General features: G+C 42.1%; 1 protein-coding gene across 1 annotated transcript in view; it reads right to left on the bottom strand.

The window, feature by feature from the left end:
- Positions 1 to 22,894, bottom strand: part of UNC5C (unc-5 netrin receptor C) — a 394,830-nt gene that overhangs the window by 104,614 nt on the left and 267,322 nt on the right. Inside the window, exon 3 of the mRNA XM_066631993.1 lies at positions 18,723 to 18,866. Coding sequence (XP_066488090.1) covers positions 18,723 to 18,866 — 144 coding nt within the window. The remainder of the gene's footprint in view (positions 1 to 18,722; positions 18,867 to 22,894) is intronic.

A 22,894-nucleotide genomic window follows, 5' to 3' on the forward strand; every position in this document is an offset into this window, starting at 1 on the left:
CATTGTGTAAGTCCAATGTTTACCTTTCCAAAGGTATCCTACTTCTGTGTCACTTTTATTCGCACTTCATCTCCCCCCAGCATTTCCTTGGTAAATTCATAGTCCTTGCTTTGTGCAAAATATTACCACTTAATCTCATCCTGGACCTTTGCAAGACTTTGGTGTGATGACAGGAGATTATAGGTAAAACTTTAAAGGATATCTTTTATCATTTTCTGCAAAATGTGATAAGAGGCAGGTGAGATGCCTTCAAGGCAGTGCTAATGCAAGGGTGACTAATGAATAAGCATGAAAAACGGACACTTGTCAGCTAGGAATTAAACATAAACCAGGAACATACTGAACAATGGTGCATTACTGTCAGAAAAAGATGGATTTCTGCCCTTGGTAGACCTTAAAGACTTCTTATTTCTCTCTAGACCTTGCTCAGTAATTCTAGCTGGACTTTCCCTCTAAAACAAACATAGTCAGAGACTATAGAAAACAAGGAGGGCTTTCTTTTTTTGACCAAAACTTTAAAGCAAAGTGCTGATTTTAAGCATATCTCTTTACTCATGATTTCAGACTAATAATTTTAAAACTATAAGAGTTTTCTTTTTTCTTTTTTACTAAGAGTTTACACAGCCTTACACACACACAGGAAATCATGATGCCAAGATAGTGTAAAGTAATATTTTAAAATCTCTACGAAGATTTCATTTTGGAGAAGAAATGTACTGATTTCTTCCACTCTCGCTACTATTTAAACAAACAGCCCAGGTGTAAGCTGACATGCGTTACAGCAGTGTTTCTCAAACTGTGGGTTGGGCCCCATTAGGTGGGTCATGAGCCACTTTCAGGTGGGTCCCCCTTCATTTCAAGATGCATTTGATTTTAACAAATTAGATTTGATGCTACTGTGGTATGTGACTGCATTTGGGGAAATGTTACAGATCTGTGCTTTTAACAGGCTCCTATGTACATGCTTTTGACAATGACAGTCAATGGGGCTTATTCCCGGGTAACTGCGGATAAGGTTTCAGCCTTTGGAATGTTTAGGAAATGTTTTGAAAACAGATCAGCAACTGCTTGGGAGGGCTAGGAAGGTTATTTATTTCAAATAAATGTTTATACTTGTAAACTTTTAATTTACTTACTTAATTGATTTGATTTGATTTTGTTTTATGAGGATTGTGAAAAATGTTCCTGCTTGATGATGTTACTTCTGGCCATGATATAACTTCCAGGTTAATGACATCACTTCTGGTCGGTCCTGACAGATTGTCATTCTAAAAAGAGGGTCCTGGTGCTAAGAAGTTTGAGAACCACTGTATTATAGAATTATCAGAAAATGTGCTTTATCTCAGTGGAGAAAAGTTCAGAGGAAAAATCCTTGTTTCAACTTTCTACCCAACAACTCCTTAGTGATGTTTTATTTAGAATAATTGTCTGTTCTCATTGCTTCCATTCCTTGAAGTGATGTTTGTACCAATTTCTTTAGCTGTAGGCATATTGACTAAGTGCAGACATTTGATAATCACTAAACACAAATTCTATTTGCATTATTGACCACAGGCTAACTTCAGAATGAGAATAATGTCTAACAGCTCAATCCTATGCAGGTCTACTCAGACTTAAGTTCCATTGTGTTCAGGGGTCCTACTCCCAGGAAAGTGTGCATAGCAGTGTTTCTCAAACTATGGGTTGGGACCCACGTGGTGGGCCATAATCTAATTTCAGGTGGGTCCCCATTCATTTCAATATTTTATTTTTAACATATTAGACTTGATGCTACCATGGTATGTGCCTGCATTTGGGAAAATGTTACTGACCTGAACTTTTAACAAGCTACTATATGTATTCTTTTAACAATGTTAGTAAATGGGACTTACTCCTGGGAAAGTGTGGGTAGGACTGCAGCTTAGAATTGTTAAAAATTTTCCTGCTTGATGATGTCACTTCTGGTCATGACATCACTTCGGGTGGGTCCTGACAGATTCTCATTCTAAAAAGTGGGTCCTGATGCTAAATGTGTGACAACCACTGGTGCATAGCCTAAAGAATCTTATATTGTGAAGGCAGAAAAGTAATGCATATTGCAATATATCTTGGGGTTAGAGAGGATATTCTTCAGTTATATGCTAATGCCTTCATGAATTCATTTGTTTGGTTGGGGAAAATAATTTTAAATAATTCATACAGATAACTGACAGCACAATCCTAACCTGCACTGGTACAGCCAGGCCGCAATGGCCTGTGCTGTATCCAATGCAGGTTAGAAGCAGGCTGGAGGTCACCTCGGGGTGAGCGAATACATTTCCTCTTACCTCCTATAACACTGCAGCCTGCCCTGTCGGGCTACTCAACTCTGTGCCAGCTAGCTGGCACAAATCTGAGAAGCCTAGTGTAACATCAGATTGGACAGGAGAGGGGTTAGGCTATGGTGTGGAGAGGGGTTAGGATATACCACCAATCCCATCCCCTTCTGGTTCTGATCACCCCCTGTTCTGCCTCTCCCATCCCAAACACCTCCCCCTATCCTCCTTTCCACCCTCTCCACCATACTCTCATCCTCTCACCAGGTGCAAACCTACCTATGTCGGCCAGTGCAGGATCGAGGTCTGGCCTGGCTGAGCTGGGGCAGGCCTCTGCACAGGTCCATTTGGCTCCTGAGTTGGCAGCAAGCATGCCTTTACAGCACTTTGAGGTGCTTAGAGCTGGCATAGAGAGGTCTGGCTCAGGTGGCAGCTTGGATTGGGCTGCCCAGCAACTATTGAGTCATAGTGAAATTTTCCTGCATGTAGTGAATTACACGAATAGGGAAAGATTCTGGTTACAAAAGGTGTTACAAAATAACCCATGGTCCAACTCATGTCCTTTGTTTTTGCCATTCCCCAAGCTGTAGGGGGGTGAATCTTATAGCCAAGATCTCTGGGATTGTGAGGCCCTAGTAATAGGGGAAGAGATACCTGTATTGGTGGCAGATGAGAACTCACCTCCTGGTCTGAAAATATAACAGTGGGGTGGGTCTTGACCACACCTTCAGGTGATGAGAATATACACACTCTATGTCCCATCCTATTCACATCCTCTCCAGCTGGGGAGCACCTGCCAAACTGCATGGGGCAGGCAGTTGCCCAAACCCTCAACTTGCAATTTAAATACTAGTTTAAACATGGAAGGACAGCAAACCTCACATCTCCACATAGGCAACTGCTCCCCAGTATGTCAGGAGGAGGGATGGGATGTGTACACTTGCTAACAGAGTATGTTTGACTGAATCGTGCACAGGTGGTCCACTATACAAGTACCACCCAGACCAGACAAGTATTTTTATTAATTTTTCTTTCTTTCAATCAAGTGGTAACAAATTCCACACACATGTTTTCTGCTAATTGGTTCTTCATATAATACAAAACAGTAATTATTATCCATGAACCACTGCTTAGACTCCAAAAATACAAGGAAAGCCCTGCTGGATCAGATCAAGAATCCATTTAGTTCAGCTTTCTACCAAATTTCAGCTTACAGTCAAAACCATGAAGAGCAAGAAGGCAACACCCTCCTCCATTTTTGCCCTCCTTAGCAACCGGTATTCAGAATCTTCCATGAAATGATTGTGTTATTTTTTAAAGCATCAAAGGGCCCAATCCTTCCAGCTCCAATGCAGCTTCAGTGCGGCTCTGATAAGAGAACAAGCATTCCCTTACATTGAGGAGGCCTCTGTGACTGTCCCCTCACCAAAGGATGCAGCATGTGACCCATCCTTTGGTGAGGGGACAGTCACAGAGGTACATTGGCACAGCTGCACCAGTGCTGTAAAGCTAGATAGGACTGGACCCAAAGCCAGTGGCCACAGCCACATTTTGTTGTGGCAAATTCTATAAGTTTGTTATGCATTAGATGAAGTATGCTTGTCTGTCCTAAATCTATTGCTTCATTGTGAGAAAGGAAGAAACAAAATCTATCTACTTTCTCCATAATATTTATAATTTTATCAATTTATATCATATCCCCCCACTATAATTGCTTTTTCTATTGCTCCAACCCTTTAATCATTTTGGTTGCTCAATTCATTGGTTCTTCATAGAAAAGCTCTGTAACATCCTTTTTGAGATGGGACAAACCAGAATTGTACTTTGTATTTCAATGTTCCTGTACTCTGGAAAATAGTGTAAGAGTTACCATATTGCCAAGAGCAACAATGCACACATTCCCTTGTCCCTAAGATGACTGACTTTCCTCTTGAACAGCACTCCTATATCCTTCTCTTTTTCTTAGTCACTTGCAGACCTGGCTCCTTTGACATCTCGGAGCATAGGACCGCAACATGCTGCCCCCCCCCAGGGATACTTACCTTTTCTACAGAGCCTTGCACAACAATCTGGAATGTTCTGAAAGCCTTCTGAGGTTTCCGCAGTGCCCTTAGCAGTACTTTCAGTTTTCCGCTGAAAACCGAAAGTACTGGTAAGGGCGCTCCAAAAGCCTCAGAAGGTTTTCGGAGCTCCTGTGGACACAGTACGGTGCTTTGTCTTCTCCTGGAATAGTTCAGAAGGGCTGGCAGAGGTGGCAGTATGGTGCAGCAGGTGGAGGTGGTGCCACGGTGGGTGTTGCAGTGCTGCCCCCACAGGGCCCATAGGTGCAGCACTTGGGGCTTTTGTTCCCCTGCCCCCCCACCCCCAGACTACCATTGTTCTCAGTTAATCCCAATGTCTGAGAAAATCAAGTTAAAAATGTCATAGGAAACTACAAATTATTTCTCTCCATTCCAATGTCCCATGTTCTTTTTCTGCATTAGAAATGCACAGCTTCCTTCAGCCATAAGTACACAAATACATTCAGGTCAGACAATGCTTTACTCTTGTGTTCACTGCCTTGTTCTGACTGGGAGCCTCCTATGAGCTACACAGAAGCTCATGAGCCATGTTCTGACCACTTCTAATCAAAATGATACTATAAATACTGACGTTATTGACATTCTAAAGTCTGTGAAAGATGCATTTCAAAGAAATATGGACTATTCCTAGAAGCCTGGATATGCTCGACACCTGAATGACTCACTGTAGTGCAGCGATCTTGAAAAGGTCATTCAATTCATAAGGTCATTCAATTCATAAGCTCTGAAGCAATTTCTTCAGCTTGTGATTTGCAAAGGAAAATAAAGTTTGCAGTTGGTAAAGGTTTCATTAAGAACACAGGACTCATCTGGTATGGTACCTCTACTCCTGTCATAGTTTAACCAGTTCTCCTATTGCACAGATTTATCACAATTCTTCCATTGCACAGGCTAGGGATGGAAGTAGGACTTAAACTTCTTTCTTGACATTCTCAGAGGAAAACATCCAGGCAATCTCTACCACCACCTGTTGTACTTCTTCAGTCCCACAGAAGACTGAAAACAGAACCAAAGTATGAGGGTATTTCTGGTTTTTAAGGGACCAGGCAAAGACTTTGGATAGTAATTCGATCCCATCACTTACAGCAATGGTTCTCAAACTCTCAGAGAGAGTTTGAGAGCTTGTAAGTTCTTGCAGAGGTGAGGAGGAGGCAGGCATCACTAGGGGGGCTGCAGGAGCTTGGCTGGACTTACCAGAGCTTCCTGCAGCCTCCCGGGGATGTGGGGAGCCCTTCTCGAGCATCTGCAGGGCTCCCCAGGCTTCTAAAAGTGAAAGCGTGATCGCTCTACTTCTGGTTTTGTGGAGGTGGAGCGCAATCACTCCACTTTCACTTTTGAAGACCTGGGAAGCCCTGCAGTTGCTCCCGCCCCAGTTTGCAATGCCCCAGTTTGCAACGCCCCAGTTGCAACACCCCAGTTTGAAAAGCCCTGCCTTACGGCTTCACCAGTTCTCCCAAGACTGAAACATTAATTTACTAGTATCCAGTTTCAGGGGTGCATCCAAGGTGGAGCCATGGGTGTGTGCCCCTCCAAACTGTGCAAGTGGGGAAGGGTGCCTGCTGGGTTGGGTAGCAGGCCAAGCACAGCTGGGAGCCCAGGTCTACCTGCCTGGAAGAGACAGCTCCAGAGGGCAGTCAGAATGGGAGCCTAGGTCTATCTAGCACATAGATCTGGGCTCCAAGTTCAGGCAGGTGCCCAGGTCTACCCAACCAATAAACCTCAGCCACTGAGGCCAAAGTTCAACTGGGAGCCCTGGTCTAACCCACTGAGTTGACCTGGGCTCTAGAGTTAAGGTAGTGCTCATTCCTCCCCCCCCCCCCAGTTTTGGATCCATTCCAGTTTTGGATCCACCCCACCCAACTTAGGTATATGTGCCTTTCCCTGTGGCTGCTATTCAAAAAGCAAAAATCAAGCACACAGCTTGGGGCCAATGGCATCTCTAACATCACATAGTTTCATCCTAAGTGGAAGACTGAAGCAGAGACAAGGATACCAAGCCCCTGAATTAATTCAATTTCCAATTACATTCCCCCCCAACATTCAAATCCCCTCCAAATTATTTTCGCATTCAGAGGCTCAAAATAAATTTCACTTCAGTTAATTTACTTCCCAAACACTCATTTCCACTTTCTACCCTCCCGCACCCCCCTCGCAAAGTGAGAAACATCTCTTATTTTCTCTTACTTCCTGCCTAGCACTGATTTTGTGCAATTAGAACTTCTCTTCCCCAGCCTTCACTTGGAAGAGTCAGGCTTTGGAGTGCAAAGACTGCATGAAGGGCAGAAGATGACCAGTTAGTAGCTTGCCTCTTCTACCACTCCTTATTAGCTCTATCTCAGAGGAGGCCGTGCATTCGTCCATGCCCTTCCATGCCCTTCTACTGGGGCATATACACTTGCTAGGGGGTGCAGGGGATGTGAACCAAACTGGGTGATGCAGTTGGGGATGTGTGTGACACCATTACTGGCCAAAATGGTGAAAATCTTCCTATTTTCAAATAATACAATCATGTTATATATCATTCAGTGGGTAATTTAATGAAGCATGCAATGAAGCAAACTGTGTTGAAATAGCAGTACTCTCTCAAAGGTTATGGCCAAACCACCAGAAAATACAACTACCTTATGTAACAAAAAGTGGATTTCTTAACTCAAAACTGACCTATGATACTGATTGTTCTGAGAGCCAATGAGGTGTTATTATGACACAGCAGGGAACTAATAAGGTGTTAGTTTGAGTCAGTTCTCATTTCCATGTATCTGAGCTAATACTATAACTCATTCAGTTGTGTGAGCGCCATCAAGTTGGCCACTGCTTTTTTGTTGGCTACTGATTTGTTGGATGATCTGTACTGTTCTATATGTAAATAATATAAATAAAAAATGTTAATGGGGGTTACACCAACCCTATTGATGCCACTGCACTTAGGTTGTGCATATGATATTGAAATTTATTCTGTATGGTCTGGTTTGGAAGGGGCCCATCATGGGGATGATACAATGAGCTCTTGCACTGGGTTACACAAATCCTAGCTGATGCCTCTGTATGCTCGAATCAAATTATCCATTCAGTCATGTCCAAGCCTTGGCAATAGCATGCTACCTGTAGTATGCTACTACAGTATATAATCATTTTGTAGACATCAAGCTATGTCTTCATAACACTTTCAGGGTTACATATACAAAAGAGCTTCTGATCCCTGAAGAAAAAGATCAAGAGAATCCTGAATGTCAGTAATGAGTGTGAATGTGCTGACTTTTGGATTTGTCCTCGTACAAATGTCTTTTTCATGAAAAGAGGACTAATCAGTCTGAAAACCTTCCCACTTTTCAATGCCAGATACATCTTATCTGTCCATTGGCATCCTTCAGTCTCAGAAGACTATGGTATCGTGCTCTGAATGGTGGTTCTGGAACAGTATGTCCTCTCCAGAGCGCGAAGCCTGGGTAAAGTAGATATGGAGGATAGACTATTTCCCATGCAGCAAATCCCCGCTCTCCACATCGTTGAAATGGTCCAATGGAAAGGCAGAAGCCAATATGGTTGGTTCCAGCTGCATCGCAGGAGTTGCCAGAACATGACTGTGTTCAGCCATGAACTGCCTCAGGGACTCCAGCTCCGGATTTTGCCTCGAGATTGACTCCTGAAGCCTTTTCCATAACTGGATGTAGCCACAAGGCAGTGGAGGTTTGGGATCAGAGTTTTCCTTCTCTCAGATGAGCTGCCTTCCCAGGCTATTGAGTCCCATCTACCCAGTGGCTGTTTAGGCACCTCTTACAACATGTACAGCCAAACTGAGGGCCTATTCTTATCCCCCAGCCCCCAGGGTTGACATCTGAGATGTCAAGACTTGTGTGTGAATTGGATTAAAGTGAGGGAGAGGTGCGCATAGTCAGCCTCACTCTCTCTTCCCAGATTCCATCTTGCTCCAATGGCAGGACAAAAGTCAAGACGGTTGGAGATGGGCTGGATGCAATGGTTGACCAGGGCATCTTTCGTGTCTTGCCGTGCTCTTGGCGTACCACATCGCTTGCAGAAACCGCCTTCATGACCTTTGGTCCAATTCTAGTAGGTCTCATCCACTCAATCCACCAGAGTCTGTCTTCACATGCTCGGGATAGACAAGTCCCAATCTTGCCGAAAGTCGATGACCTGACAGCTACCCTCAACCTGGTTTGGCCAGCCTGTCGAAGCTGCGCATGCTACAGCTACTGGGAGCCACAAGTGAGAGCTGAGTGACAGGTGGGGACCAAAGGTGGATGAGCTGCCCTAAAAGGACACAACATGCCTCTACACCAGAGGTACTACCCCTCCCTGAACACCCCATGCACCATACATACATATCTGTATACCATACAATATATGATGAATGAATACAATCTACTGTTTAAACTTTTGTGTAGTAAACTTTTGTTTTTGCTTTTTTAAAGACAACTTCAGCTGAAAAAAGAATCCTTCTACATTGTCCAATAACAGCAAATCATTAAGAGCGCAATTCACACCTTTAGGTGGTGTAGATCTGAGTAGCCCCATTGGGGCTGCTGCAGTGTGATATGGATTAAGACCAAATGATTCCCCTTGCCCTGGGCTGAGCTGCTTTCAATCGCAGGGCCAAATCCTATCCAACTTTCCAGCACCAGTGCAGCTGCAATGCAGCCCCAAGGTAAAGGAACAAAAGTTCCCATACCTTGAGGATGCCTCTGTGACTGCCTCCCCACCACAGGATGCAGTGCACACCCCATTGGCACAGCTGCACTGGCACTGGAAAATTGGATAGGATTGGCCTCCCAATCCTGCCTTGGATGTGGCAAAGGGCTACAAGTCCCAGGACAAGTAAGGATTGGGCTGCCCAGGATATCGATTTCTGCTTTATAAAACATTTATACCCTTAATTTGATTTCCAGATATTCAAAAAAAGATCTTTTTATCAACTTTCCAAATAATCAACAAAAAAGCTATTTATCTGATGGAATTCTGAAACCTTGTAGCTTGTTATAGGTTTTGCAAGAGGTTACATCCTTGTCCCAAATTTACAAATAATTCCCTGTTGAATATCTGTGGTTCTCAATGCTTTTTCTTCATTGCATCCTATGCAATCCTATGCATGTCAGAAGTAATACCCATTATAGTCAATGAGGCTTAGGTAAGTGTGGATAGGATTCTAGCCCAGTTTTTGCAGAGGAACTGCCACAATAAGCAACTTGGTTTTATACCTTCAGACACAGGTATAACCCTAAAGTTATTAAACAGATGCAAACTGCTTTTCAGAGAGAGCCAGGGTGGTGTAGTGGTTTGGGAGGTGGACTTAGACCTGGATGATCCAGGTTCAAATCCCCCCTCAGCCACAAAGCTTCCTGGGTGACCTTGGGCCAGTCACTTTCTCTCAGCCTCACCTACCTCACAGGGTTGTTGTGAGGACAAGAAAGAGGGGAGGAGCAGCTGTGTAAACTGCCCTGAGCTCTTTGGAGGAAGGGCGGTATAAAAATGTGAAAAATAAAAAATAAATAAAATAAATTTTCAGAAAAATATCCTTCACATTTCTAGATTACTTTTTGGTTAAGTCTATTACATGCTTAGTGAATAGGGAGGTTTTTTCCCCATCAATGGACTCAAGGTTTTTTTCCCCATCAATGGACTCCAGGGGGTATACGAATTCTACAATGGTACAAAACAATAACTCTAATGGTCAGAACAGGAAGAAAAATGGAACTTTCTTCTGAATGTGCTAGAAAGCATTAATTATGTCATAGTGGCACAGTGTGACTTGTGTGGAAATCACCAGAACTGGCCATTAAGGGAAAGTAACTGCTGCAAGTGGAGCACTTTAAGCTTCTTTCTTCTCCCACCAAATTTAATAGTCTTCATTTTAATGCACTTATTAAAAATGAAATATCTCTAGTAAAGTGTCATAAAGAAAAGACTGCTTTTTCTCCTGCCTCCTTCTACAGCTTGCACTCCATAGTCTGCAATCTAGAAATGACACTCTCTTGTAGTTGTATTACACTACTGTGTTACACTGCTCCAAGTAAATAGACTGCACATTCCAGTCAAACCATGCTACTTAAAGGCAAATGTTGTCTAATGTTTCTTAGGGTGCAATCCTAACCCCTTATGTCAGTGCTTTCCAGCACTTGACATAAGGGCAATGCAGCTCTGAGGTAAGGGAACAAACATTCCCTTACTTTGAGGAGGATTCTGTGAGTGACACCCAACTGCAGGATGCAGCACACGTACCATTGGCACCGCTATGCCAGTACTGAAAAGCACTGATTTAAGAGGTTAGGATTGCACCCTTAAACTATTACAGTATTGTCAATCATTTCTATGGCACATCCATTTTGGCCACATCCCAGAGGAACAGGACAACCCTTCCACTTCTTGTATGCTTGTTCAAAGGTGTGCATGCTTGTTCAGAACAGCTCATGCTATTATGGAATGGAATTTACCACATACAAGATTTTTAAAATCTGTTTACATACAACATGTACAGTCAGTTTTCATTATTCACTAGGGTTATTTTCCTGGAAAACCTAGTGGATAGCAAGTTCGCAGTTAATGAACCATTGATCCTATGAAATCCTATGGGATCAATGGGGTTACGTACAAGGGGTTCCCTGCAAGGGGGGGGGGCTACATTCCCTGCCATTAGAAAGCAGGGATTTTCAGTAATTTTCCGCAATTTTCAGTATAAGTGAGGGGTTCAAGAAAGAATCCCTCGTGGATACTGAAGCCCTATCTGTATTTGATTTTTAGTTATTGTTAGCTGCATGGTGAATAGTTAATACTGAAAAGTGGGAAACATGGGTTTAAATAAATAAATAATGGATTATCGTTGGGGGAAGGGCATTTTAAGGCCCACTACGCCCCGTGTGCTCAGTGAAATTTAGCTGCAATTAAACTAGAATACAAATAGTCTGAAAATCACTGGACAAGCTGGGAACAGAGAGGACGTTTGGCAATTATGATGTACAGCAAGTCTTTTTACTTGTTTCTTTTGCCATCCAAAGCCCAGTTAATTTGAAAAGGCCATTGCCAAGAAATAGCTGCCAAATCCAGCTCATCAATCCATTATCAACCTTGGTTCAAGGAAAGCAATTTTTAAATATGCATATAGACTGTTAAGCATCTGTGGTTTTAACAGTTTTAAACCACATGGCTTAAATAGTACCAAAAGCAAATGCTTATGCATTGGTGTTTATCAAAGAAAAACATTTATTTACCCCATCTGTATTACCAGTTAAAATAGCTACATACTGAAGTATAAGAACAGTAAAGGGTAAAGTACATCAAAAATACTTCTGGGCCACAGCGATTCAAGAGATTCTAGTTTATTAAAGTGGCAAGAGTTGTAGAACCAAGCATGATTGGAGATTTTGTTCTTCTTTCTGGTCATTTCCTGAATAATGGTTTTTGGTCATGGGCATATTCCCTCAAGTCATCCCTAAAATCACAGTAGAGAAAGGATCCATAGATGTATCTATGTGTAAATCATACATGGGCATGCCAAGCTGTTCTCTTCGGTTCTTAGGAAATGATGTTGTCTTGTGAGCTAGTACAACCATTGCAACAAATGTCATTTTAGGTGCCTCACTTCTTGCCCGCTACCATAATGCAGATACTGAACAAGTCCTAATGTATATCATTCTGATGCTTGTGTCATGTGAGAAGAGCTCGGTCACAATCAAAGTTATCAGTAAACCTACTTCTGCACTCTTCACAAAATTCAGGCAAAGATTTGATCAGACAGTTGTAATTATTCTATCAACCAAAGCCAGGGGGGCATTTGGTACTAACTAATTAACCACAGGCTGGGCAGTCATTCACCTGAAAAAAACCCTGAAAAATAAATTGATAAATTTTAATATAAAAAACATAAACCACTTCTCAGCAAGGAGGCACTACCCTTGAAGCCATCTCTCTCTCTCTCTCTCTCTCTCTCACACACACACACACACACACACATTTCATCATCTGATTGTGTTCATCCTCAGAAGAACTGCTTGAAATAATAATAATAATAATAATAATAATAATAATAATAATAATAATAATAATAATACAGGTATTTCTCTTGGTCCTCAGATTTCTCCTTAGACTTTATTCAAGGCGGTTTACATAGGCAGGCAAATTAAATCCCAGTAGGAATTTTTACAATTTGAAAGGTTTCTATCTTTCAAGAAACCACAACATTCAGATGTTTCTTTCTTGGTCTGGTCACACATTCTGGCCTCCATCCTCCCACGCTCAGAGCAGATAGAATAGCTCGGTTCAGCTTGTCAGCTGCTTCAAGGTTGCACGGTGCCGGTGGCCTCGAACTGGCAACCTTCGGATGTTATCTTCAGGCAAATGGAGGCTCAACCCTCTAGACCAGACCTCCTGCCCATATTCTTCACTTTAAATGGGAATGCCAATGTGATCAACAGGCCGTTGGTTTTTTGTTTTGTTTTTTAATTTAATTAACCCCTGCTAATTGGGTAAGAGGCACTTTTTCAAGTGGGTGCTCCTTTTTTTAGCAGGGGGAGAGTACCTGGCCCACCTCACCCCAGTACTGTCTGTTCTAGTGGCTGTCTGCTGGTGTTCTTTTTGCATCTTTTTAGATTGTGAGCCCTTTTGGGACAGGGAGCCATTTAGTTATTTGATTTTTCTCTGTAAACCGCTTTGTGAACTTTTAGTTGAAAAGCAGTATATAAATACTGTTAATTAATTAATTAATTAATTAATTAATTAATTAATTAATTAATTAATTAATTAATTTTAAAAACTAAGTTATAAACCTTGCACAATAGCAGCTTAATAAGATTAGTTTATGATGATGTCCCACACAGCTTGCAACTGCCTGCTGACCAGGCTACATGATGATGTGATGGTGCTGCAATTAACTAATGAGAAAGCCATTGAATACTTGATTGAATGGAAACAATAAATCATAATAGTTATGAGAAGCATTCAAAGAACTTCAACCTGACAGTGGGGAGCTGTCATCTACATATCTCATTGTTAGAACGGTAATCACACACACGTTTACAGCCTTGCCCTGTTTCATTAGACCTCGCAAACTTCAATTAAACGTCTAAATATAATGTGGCAGCAGTCTGCCTTGTTACCTGGCAATGCACCAAAATCTACTTCATAATTTAGTTTGTTTTATTTTGGTCATCTGAAAGAACTGGTGAAACATTTCTAAGGCTCTCTGGGGCCCACTGCTAGCATTTGGAATGGATACTCACAGTTCAGTATTTATCTGTCAGACAGTTCCCTGAAGTGTACAAATATTTGCTTGTTGCCAGAAGCATAATCTCAGTAAAATACCAGATCTCAGATATATTTCTTGTTAAACATTTGTGTTAGGGTTTTCTGAAGAATATGAAAGCTCAATTGTCATTTGCTTGTTTATCTTCCAACAGTGCAATTCTAAATGCTTACTCAGAAGCTACCCACACTGGTCTCAATGGGTCTGGCAAATAGATAATTAAAAATAGTTTTATGTCACCTTTCAGACCCATTAAAGGCACCATCAAGGTGGCATACAAAATAAAATCAGCAATCTAAAACAATGAAACAGCAAAAGTAAAGCAACAGAACAGCCTGAGGAGATAAAATAAACAACCAGCACAAAACTTAAGAAAACAGAACAGAAACTTCTTCATTGTCCACCTAACAGCAGTGAGCATCTGGCTTAACTGGACATTTTAGAGGATAACATTCCACTGTTGGGTGGCTGCTGCTGAGAAAATCCTGCCTCGTGTCCTTGCCAAACATGGGATGTGAAGCAAGACCTCCAATGATGAACACAGAGTGCAAGCCATTTCAAACAGGACAATGCAGTCTAAACCTCATTATGGGCTTTCAGATGAAGAGTTAAATTTCAGGCAAAAGGCATTTAAGCCACCCTATTCCTCCAGTGTTAGGAGCTGATCCACTCTGGTGAGATTCAGCAGCTGTGCAGGTACTCTGGCAAGAAGACCTTGATAAGAACAGCAATGATAAACAAGCAGCTTTTTGGACAGAGAGAGGATTGAAAAGAGGATGAAAGTCATGTCCTGCATCCTACTGTTAGCTTGAGAAATTTGGAATTGAATCAATGGCTAACAGCCCAAACCTAAGCTGCCTGACGTGCAGGGCTGCAGCGGTGCTGAAAATGGTTGCCACTGCATCCAGCATGCCCCAGGCAGCCGCCATCTCCTACTCAGGAGAAAGGGACTTTCATCCCCTTCCCTTGGTAAACCGAGGAGCCCCACAATGGGGCTACTCAATTCTACGTTGACCTGAAGGTTGGTGTAGAATGAAGAGCTTCTGTGTCGGGTGGGTGACCAGCCGGACATGGAGGCTGTGTATCTGACGGAGTGAAGCTCTACCAGTCCTGTCTCCCCCTGTCCCGCTCCCTCCCCCCAGCATGCCTCCTCCCCGCCCTCTCCCCCAGCACGCCTTCTCCCCATCCTCTCCCCATCCTCCCTCCACCCCGGAACACCTCCTCCCTGCCTCTCCCTACATCCCCAACTACCTCTGCTGCTTGGTGGTCCATGCAACCGCAGAGTGGTGGAGCTCCAGTGCTCCACTGGTGCTAGCCCAGCGCTGGGCTAGCTCCTGCGGAGCATTAGTGTTAGGGCCCTGTTGTACATTCCCTTTGGTTTTGGGGTGCTCAGAGCTCTTGGTTCTCAAACCCTAGAGCCCTCAAGGACCCCTGTTCGGTAGTACTGCCACCACCCTGTATGTGCCAGTGTCTCAGTTCAGGGACACTTAGACCCTTTAGGCTTAATTCTATCCCTTGCAGGCACTGAGTACTTTCTTTAATTAAAGCCTCAGTCCTCAAGTTACTAGTCCTCAGTGAGTATTTGGTAGCTTGCTGAACAGCTAGGCAGGATTCTGAAACTTTGTCCCCAACAGATAATGAAACAACTTAGTAAAAGGATTTTTACTTTATTAAATACATAGGGTTACATAAAGTTACAAAAGGCGGCAATTGCTAGAGGCATAAAACTTCTAGGAAACATATCAGCATTAAAATAACAAAGCTAACTGGCTATCTCTATTATTCCCTAACTCTCACCTGGATCAGCTTTCTTTTGTAGATCTTTCAGCTCCAGGTTACCTATGAGGCCACATGGCCCTGGTGGACCAGGCTCTCAACCTGCAGGATGTTGCACCCACAAGCTTTTTCACCAAAAGATGACCCGACACCCCCTTTGGGCTTTGTTCTTATACTTCTCAGGCTAACAGGATGGAGGTGACTCTCTACTTATTTTAAACTGTCCAGTCAGAAACTCTTGGGGACAGAATCTTCCCAAAGTGGGGCTGTATGCTAGCCCTCTCAGCTCTCCCCTCCCCACTGGAGGTCCACAGCTGCATTCCATCCTTGATGGGCGCCTTTCTGTCTGCGTAGATGCTACATTATCACCTTCCATTGAGTTGTTAATTCCGTTGGCTGTTGTTACTCACATCCTTGCGGCTAGGAGCTGCAAGCCACTTCTCTGTTACTGGTTTAGTTTGGTTCAAGCTCTACATGCTACTAGGCCTAAACTGTACATATTCATGACAGGCCTGCAAATGTGCCTTATGGCATGTTTGCGACAGTGCGTGCCAGTGGTGAGCTGGCACGCACTGCGTAGCATTGGGCCCTAAGTCAGCAAAGCATGCTGGCAAAGGTAATTTTTCAATGACAGGTTGAGTCTAGTACCTTACTTACCTAGGATATCCTGCTACCTTACATATCACCTGCAAACTGGGGAAAGAGGCACCTTTTAAAGTGCCCCTCCTCTTATATTTAGGAGGGGGAGAGCAATTGTTCCCCTTCATCCCATCATGGTGTCTTTCCCAGTAGCTATCTCTTTTTAGACTGCAAGCCCACTGAGGACAGGGAATCATTTATTCATGTATTCATTCAACACTGTAAATCTTTGTGAACTACCTTTTGTTGAAAAGTGGTATTGGAGTGGGTGTCCATGGGCCACAGAATTCTATGGTAAATACTTTCTATGTTTAGTGTAACACTAATGAAAAGGATCTCAGCCTGACAAAGATTTGTACCTGAAATCAATCAGAGTGAATTGTTAGGAGATAACTGGTATGCACCAGAATTATCCTTGTTTTCAATGAAAAAGCCTCACCATGTTTAAAAGTCGCCTCTAATAGTTCCTACAGTGCTCTGTGGAAAAACTCTATACCGCACACAAAGGCTTTTCTGGAGAATTCATTCATTTTACTAGAATAGAAATTCTCATTCACTAAAATGTCAGGCTAAATGCCAGGCAGATAGCCAGCTTCTAGTGAGCATTGACCAAAAGCTGTTTGCTTCTTTTCCCCGAAAGCAAAGAAATTCCAACTCTGAGTGATGAGGTTTGCTTCCATTCTAAGTCAGGGTAAACTAATTTCATCCACATGACAGTCAAATGAGAGTCTCCAGTGCAAACAATGTATTCCAAAGACAGTCGTCTCTTTGAAAATTAATGAAAATTAAATATTTGCACAATAAGCTAGATATCTGTATTTCTAGGAACTGTTCGCCTTGAGATGTGTCAGAGGGTGAATTATAGATATGGCAGGGAAATAATTTAATATTAATATGAATGTCAATAGGGTTAAGATGACTTTTTCGTGATTACATTTCCTTCTTTGAATGAGGCAAAATAGGCCAAATCCATTTTGCATTCCATCTTGTAAGAGTACAGTAATCATCCCATTACCAGATCGTGGCAGATCTAATCTACCACTGTGGATTGCACTCATCCTGTCAGAAGGTTTATTTGGATAACACAACTGTTTGTTTGACTGAAGAGATTATCACTGGACAGAAAACCATTTCTTGCAACACACTTCAAATTTGACAGATTAATGGATCCACTCAGTGTGACTCTAAGTTGAAGTATCATTCAGGCAAATAAATACCCAAACTTGACTTGTGAATTTGGAAAACTATTAATTTTAATTTTGTCTACAATGCTGAAATAAATATCCACAGAGGACTCCAAAATCTGAGTTTGTGGATTTGTGCAGTACAATCAAGTAAACAAATACTGGAAGGTGAAACACACATTTTAAAAAACACAACTACATTTGTGATTACTGTACAATATTCTGTATTTGACAAGTAATTCCAGCAGTTTTAACTGTTATTAAAAATTAATATTGGTCAATGGACATTGTGATGAATGCACTATTCCTTCCTTATTTTTTTCTGGCCTATTTCTCCCTATCTTGGAATACATCTCCAAAGGCTCTTGTGCAGGTTAAGCAGGCTAAAAAGCTGCTGGGGCATCCTTCTGCTTTTGTCCCTTGTCTCCATTACTAGTGACTACTCCATTATTAGTGACCATATGTCTTCATTGACTGGGGTTGTTTTTCCGGACTGGAAAGCTACCACTCCTCCAAGACTGGCAGACATTTGACAACTTGGCAGCAAACCTGTCTGTCTAGGTAAAAGAGGTGAGATGGAGAAACCAGGAGGGTGCCACACCTCCAATCAGATGACATTGATTGAGTCCTTTTCCCTGACGACATTTCCTTTCAAATCCATATTCAAAACCCACCTTTTCTATGAAGTCTTTGGCTTAACATCCTAAACTTCATTTCCCACTAAAAAGAAGCCTAAGTACATCTATGTGCATTTCCCCCAGTTATCCATCCCACAATCCCACGTCCCACAATCAGATTGATAGTTAATTCTTTGGGGCATGTCTGAGTTACTCTGTGGTCTTGTTCAGACATAATGCATAAGTCAGGAACGTAGTTTATTCTAACTCAGACTAACCAGAGCTAATTTGTGGTTTCGGATCCTGACTTCCTAAGAAACCACAGTGGAACATTTCAGTGGCCTCTTCTCATACGCAAATAATGAGAAATGGTAGAGTGTAAGTCTGAGGCTTGGCCTTTCTCATTCTTGTAACACAAAAATATTGTTTAGCATTCTACCTGAATTGAGCCTGTAGACTGACAACACTAAATGCAGCCGCTAACATTTCTTTTTCGAAGTTAAAAAAAAATCATATCATCATATTATATTATATAGCAAAAGCTCTGATAGCCCATGGTAGAAGGCCTCTGAAGAAATGCACAGAACAGAGGCAAAAATTCATTCATTCATTCCTACCTTCCAAGAAGTCAAAAGTTTAGGTATGACACCATGATCAGCAAAATAGTCAATAATACGTGCATCTGCAATGTTGAAGTGATATCCCTGAAAACTTGGCATCCCATCATTATTTGTAAAAACACTTGATTAAGCCCCACAAACAGAAGCAGTGATACACAATCAAGGGAGAAGATTCATTTCTTTTTACTTAAATAGTATGATGCCAATTTCCATCATTCAAACGAGAAAGAGAAATGCAGATATAAGGAAGGAGATACTTACAAGCAATACGAACATAGGCCTTGCGGCTCTTGGTAGTGCCTGCCGAGCTCCAGGCAACACACTGGCACCAGTAATCTTCAGGTCCGAAGAGTTCTTCAACTTGCTGGCGAGAAATTTCAATGCTAACTTCTCGAACTATCAGTCCTGTTGGAACACAAGTGATATCCTTGTATTTATTTCACAGTTGGCACATATACTATTTTAATGGTAAGAATAGCAGCTGTGTAGCCATTGGCATCTCTAGAGGAGTGTGGGGGGAGGGTAAGGCCACATCAGGTGATGTGCATGGGCGGAGGAGGCATCACTACAGGCAAAAAAATTTTAGAACTTGATATTTTTGAACAATACCATCATGTTATAGATCAGTGGTTCTCACACTTTAAGCATAGGGACCCACTTTTTAGAATGAGAATCTGTCAGGACCCACCAGAAGTGATGTCATGACTGGAAGTGACATCATCAAGCAGGAAAACTTTTAACAATCCTAGGTTGCAATCCTACTCACATCTTAGCATTTGTATTATGTTAAGCCTAAATCAGTGACTAATGTGCTTGATTTGCACAATATCAAGCTGAATGGGAAGGATCAGGATTGGGACTGTGGAATGGGGAAGGGGGCTATAATGCCATGCTCCTTCCAAAGTCCCAACCGCTATTTCTCTAGGAGGAAAAACACCCAGTCACGTTAATGGGAGCTTTACTCTACCTAGAAACTGAAAGGAGAGAACTAATATGGATTGGGACTCAGTTGAAGGCAAGACTTAATGTCCCCTTCCTCCGTCCAGTGGCATCACTAGGGTTGCATCATCCGGTGCAGGAGGCCAGTGTGTCACCCCCGTGATGGGCCTCCTCCCATGTAGTGGGCATGGTGATGTACCATTTCCCCGCCCCCTGGTTTTTTTGGCTATACCTTTCCATAGAACTGTGGTTCTCAAACATTTTAGAGGCCCTACAGGCTGCTACCTGATTTATAAATGCCAAGGGGTTTGACTAAAATGGTGATTGGGCAGCAATGCTCCCTTCCTCCCAGTAGCAGCTTGTTTACTTCTTGAGGCACTTAGCCTAATCTGCCTGATCAGTTTTGCACACCACCAAAAATGGGGTCCTGGATCCACAGTTTGAGAACCACTGCCATCAAACATAGATATTTCAATGTGGTTTGTTTCATTGCATTCTGCTGTAAATTCCACATCGAATGGTATATATAACATGATGGTTATTATTCCTACAAACCGTGATTGTAGTGATTTTTATCACTAGTGCATGTCACTCCCCCGTGCTGTCATCCGGTCCAGCCCGCACCTCCTAGCGACATTACTGCCTCCACCCTAGATTCCAAAACCTGTATGCCCCCATGGCTGCTATTTAAATTGTAAAAATAGAGCACATCAGCCCTAATCATGGTTATAATGTAACATGGACTGTAGTTACATTGTTTCAGACAATCAAAAGAGGTTGTAGGACACTCAGTGCAAGTGACTAGAGCTCTCAGGCTTCCTCCAAAGTAGTGGTTCCAAAACTGTGGGTTGGTATCCACTAGTGGGTCATGACACAATTTTTGGTGGGTCCCAAAACTTACAAGCGGATAGCTTGACAAGGAAAATGTGTTGAGCCCTATGGAAACTGAAATGGAACAACACATGCACATTTACTAGTGAGTAGGTAAATGTGTCTCAGCTCCTATCGAAGACTAGAATGCACAAGAATGCAAGGCCATCAAAACGGTCCTGATCTGATGAACATGAAACTCAAACACACACTCCAGAAGGAAGCCCCCTCACCATAATGAAAAGGATTAAAAACAGAGAGAGGCTTGAGCAGCAGGTAAAGTGAAAGTTTTTTTTAGTTTCAAAGCTAGGTGCGTCCTGATAGAGTGTCATTTTAAACAAGTGGGTCCCAGTGTGAAAAGGTTTGAGAGTAACCATTCTAAAGGGAAAGATACACATTTACCCCATAAGGAAAGCTATATTCTCCAGGTGCAAGTATGGATCATGCACACCCTTAAAAAAAATCATTTGATTCCCTTGTCTGTCAGAAAGTGTTCTTGCTAACAGAAAAAAACAAACAGGACATATCCTGTTTTGAATAAAATGTCTCCATGTTTCATTATGACAGTGATTTTTTTTAATATTATAATTTCTATCCTATATATACTTATAACACACTGGTTGAATTTACATCTTACTGAGGAAGTGGTTAGGGAAAAAAGAGAGAGATACTTTAACAGCAATTCATTGAACTACCAATACCATAAAATGTCTAACAGATCATTGTCATTAGAATGAACTTAATAAAGCTATACACATATCAGTTTATATGAGTTTGGGATCTAAGCCAGTATCTTTTTCTAGGAAATACAGACTAGTAGCAAGGTTTTTTACATTACTCTTGCTTATTTGTACTTCTCAGACTATGCACTGGTGATCACCCACAACATCCTAGTAATTTACAATCATGTTTCCCAAGCTTGCAGTTTAATGATACGAGGGGTAGCATTAGTGGTCACCCAGGTTAGACACCAAAAGGTCAGGCTGCACCATAAAACTTCTGTGCCTGTGGCCCTGATAGCACCTAATACAACCTCAGGGACAGATAAGGGATGCCACGAGAGCCCCCATAATCTGGAGCTGGCACTGGATATAACCCAAAATGGCAATGTATTTTCAACATTAGCCCTATATCACACCAAGTTTTGGACCCAGAGTGCATTTTAAATCAGTCTTCTTCATGAACGTGAAGAACCCATCAGCAGTGACAGGCAAGACCTTTTCAGACAAAAGACTTGTTCATAAATTTTACACCGACATGATATGGTAGACATCCCTCCTTTTTCAGACCGATGGCACGGTGACAATTATTGGCAGCATGTGCCAATGTTTAGCATCCACTGAAGTTCTGCCGCTAAAGTCAGCTTGAGTCTCAGTCGCAAACTCAAGTTTAGGAGTCACAGTCCCAGCAGACACTTCTTAGCACTTCAGAGTTACCAAATAGCATTAGCTGTTTAGACAAATGCAAGATTCTGCCAATTCTTGTCAGGTCCGTTACGACAGTAATGGCTCGCTAACAGGGAAGATACCAGTTACTAAAGGGATTAGACAAGGCTGTATTTTAGCTCCCCTTTTGTTTAACCTGTTTTTAGCTGATCTTCGGGCTCACTTATCAGCGGCTGAGAAGTCTGCCCCCTTTTTGAACAAAATGCCTGTCCCCATCCTTTTATACACAGACGATGCTGCTCTCCTTTCAATTTCTAGTTCAGGCCTTAGTCACCTTTTGGGTTTATTTCAATCTTATTGTCTGTGCAATAATTTATCTATAAATGAGGAAAAAACCAAAATTTTGTTTTTTTCAAAATCCTGGAGGCCCCTTCATTGGGCAATTAATAACCGGCCTATTGAACAAGTCAAAACCTTTAAATACCTTGGCATTTTTCTACATTACCAAGTTAAGTGGTCTTTTCATAGGAACTCTGTGATAGCCTCTTCTTCACATCTAATCGGGGCGATAACCAAATTCCACCATACTGCTGGGAATCAGTATGTCCCGGCTGCGCTGCATGTTTTTAATACTAAAATGGTTAGTTGCCTGCTTTACGGAGTTCCTATTTGGATTCATGCCTTATCTAACAAAGTTGATCAGTTGGCCGCCTCCTTTTATAAACGGATCTTTGGGGTCCCTAACTATATTAAACTGTCCACCCTGTCCTTTGAGTTGGGTACCCATCTCCCTTCAACTAAGGCCTGGAAATTTACTTTTAAATTTTGGTTACATCTTTTTTTAAGATTGATCCTGACTCTCTTCTTGCTCACTTTCTTAAAGACCCTTTTCAATCTTTCTGGTCTTCGCTCTGTATATCTAAATTAGCCTCTATTGGCATTCCTTTAGACTCTCTTTTTAACAGTAATTTTAATCAGGCGTTATCCCTTATTTATGAAAGACTTTGTGAGTCTGAATACTCATGGTTATCTTCTAATTTGAATTGGGTATGCTCTCCTATCTATTATGGAATTTTCCCCTCTTTTGCCACCCACTATTCTTATTTCCAGTCCCTTATGAATCCCCTTGAGAGGAGGGCTTTTATATTAGCCCAGTTAAATATTTTCCCTTCTGCAATGCTGAACGGTCGTTACTCTCGGATACCTTTTGACCAAAGGTGTTGCAATCACTGTGGCATT

The sequence above is a fragment of the Tiliqua scincoides genome, chromosome 6 (genome assembly GCF_035046505.1).
Source record: "Tiliqua scincoides isolate rTilSci1 chromosome 6, rTilSci1.hap2, whole genome shotgun sequence".
Classification (NCBI taxonomy): Eukaryota; Metazoa; Chordata; class Lepidosauria; order Squamata; family Scincidae; genus Tiliqua; species Tiliqua scincoides.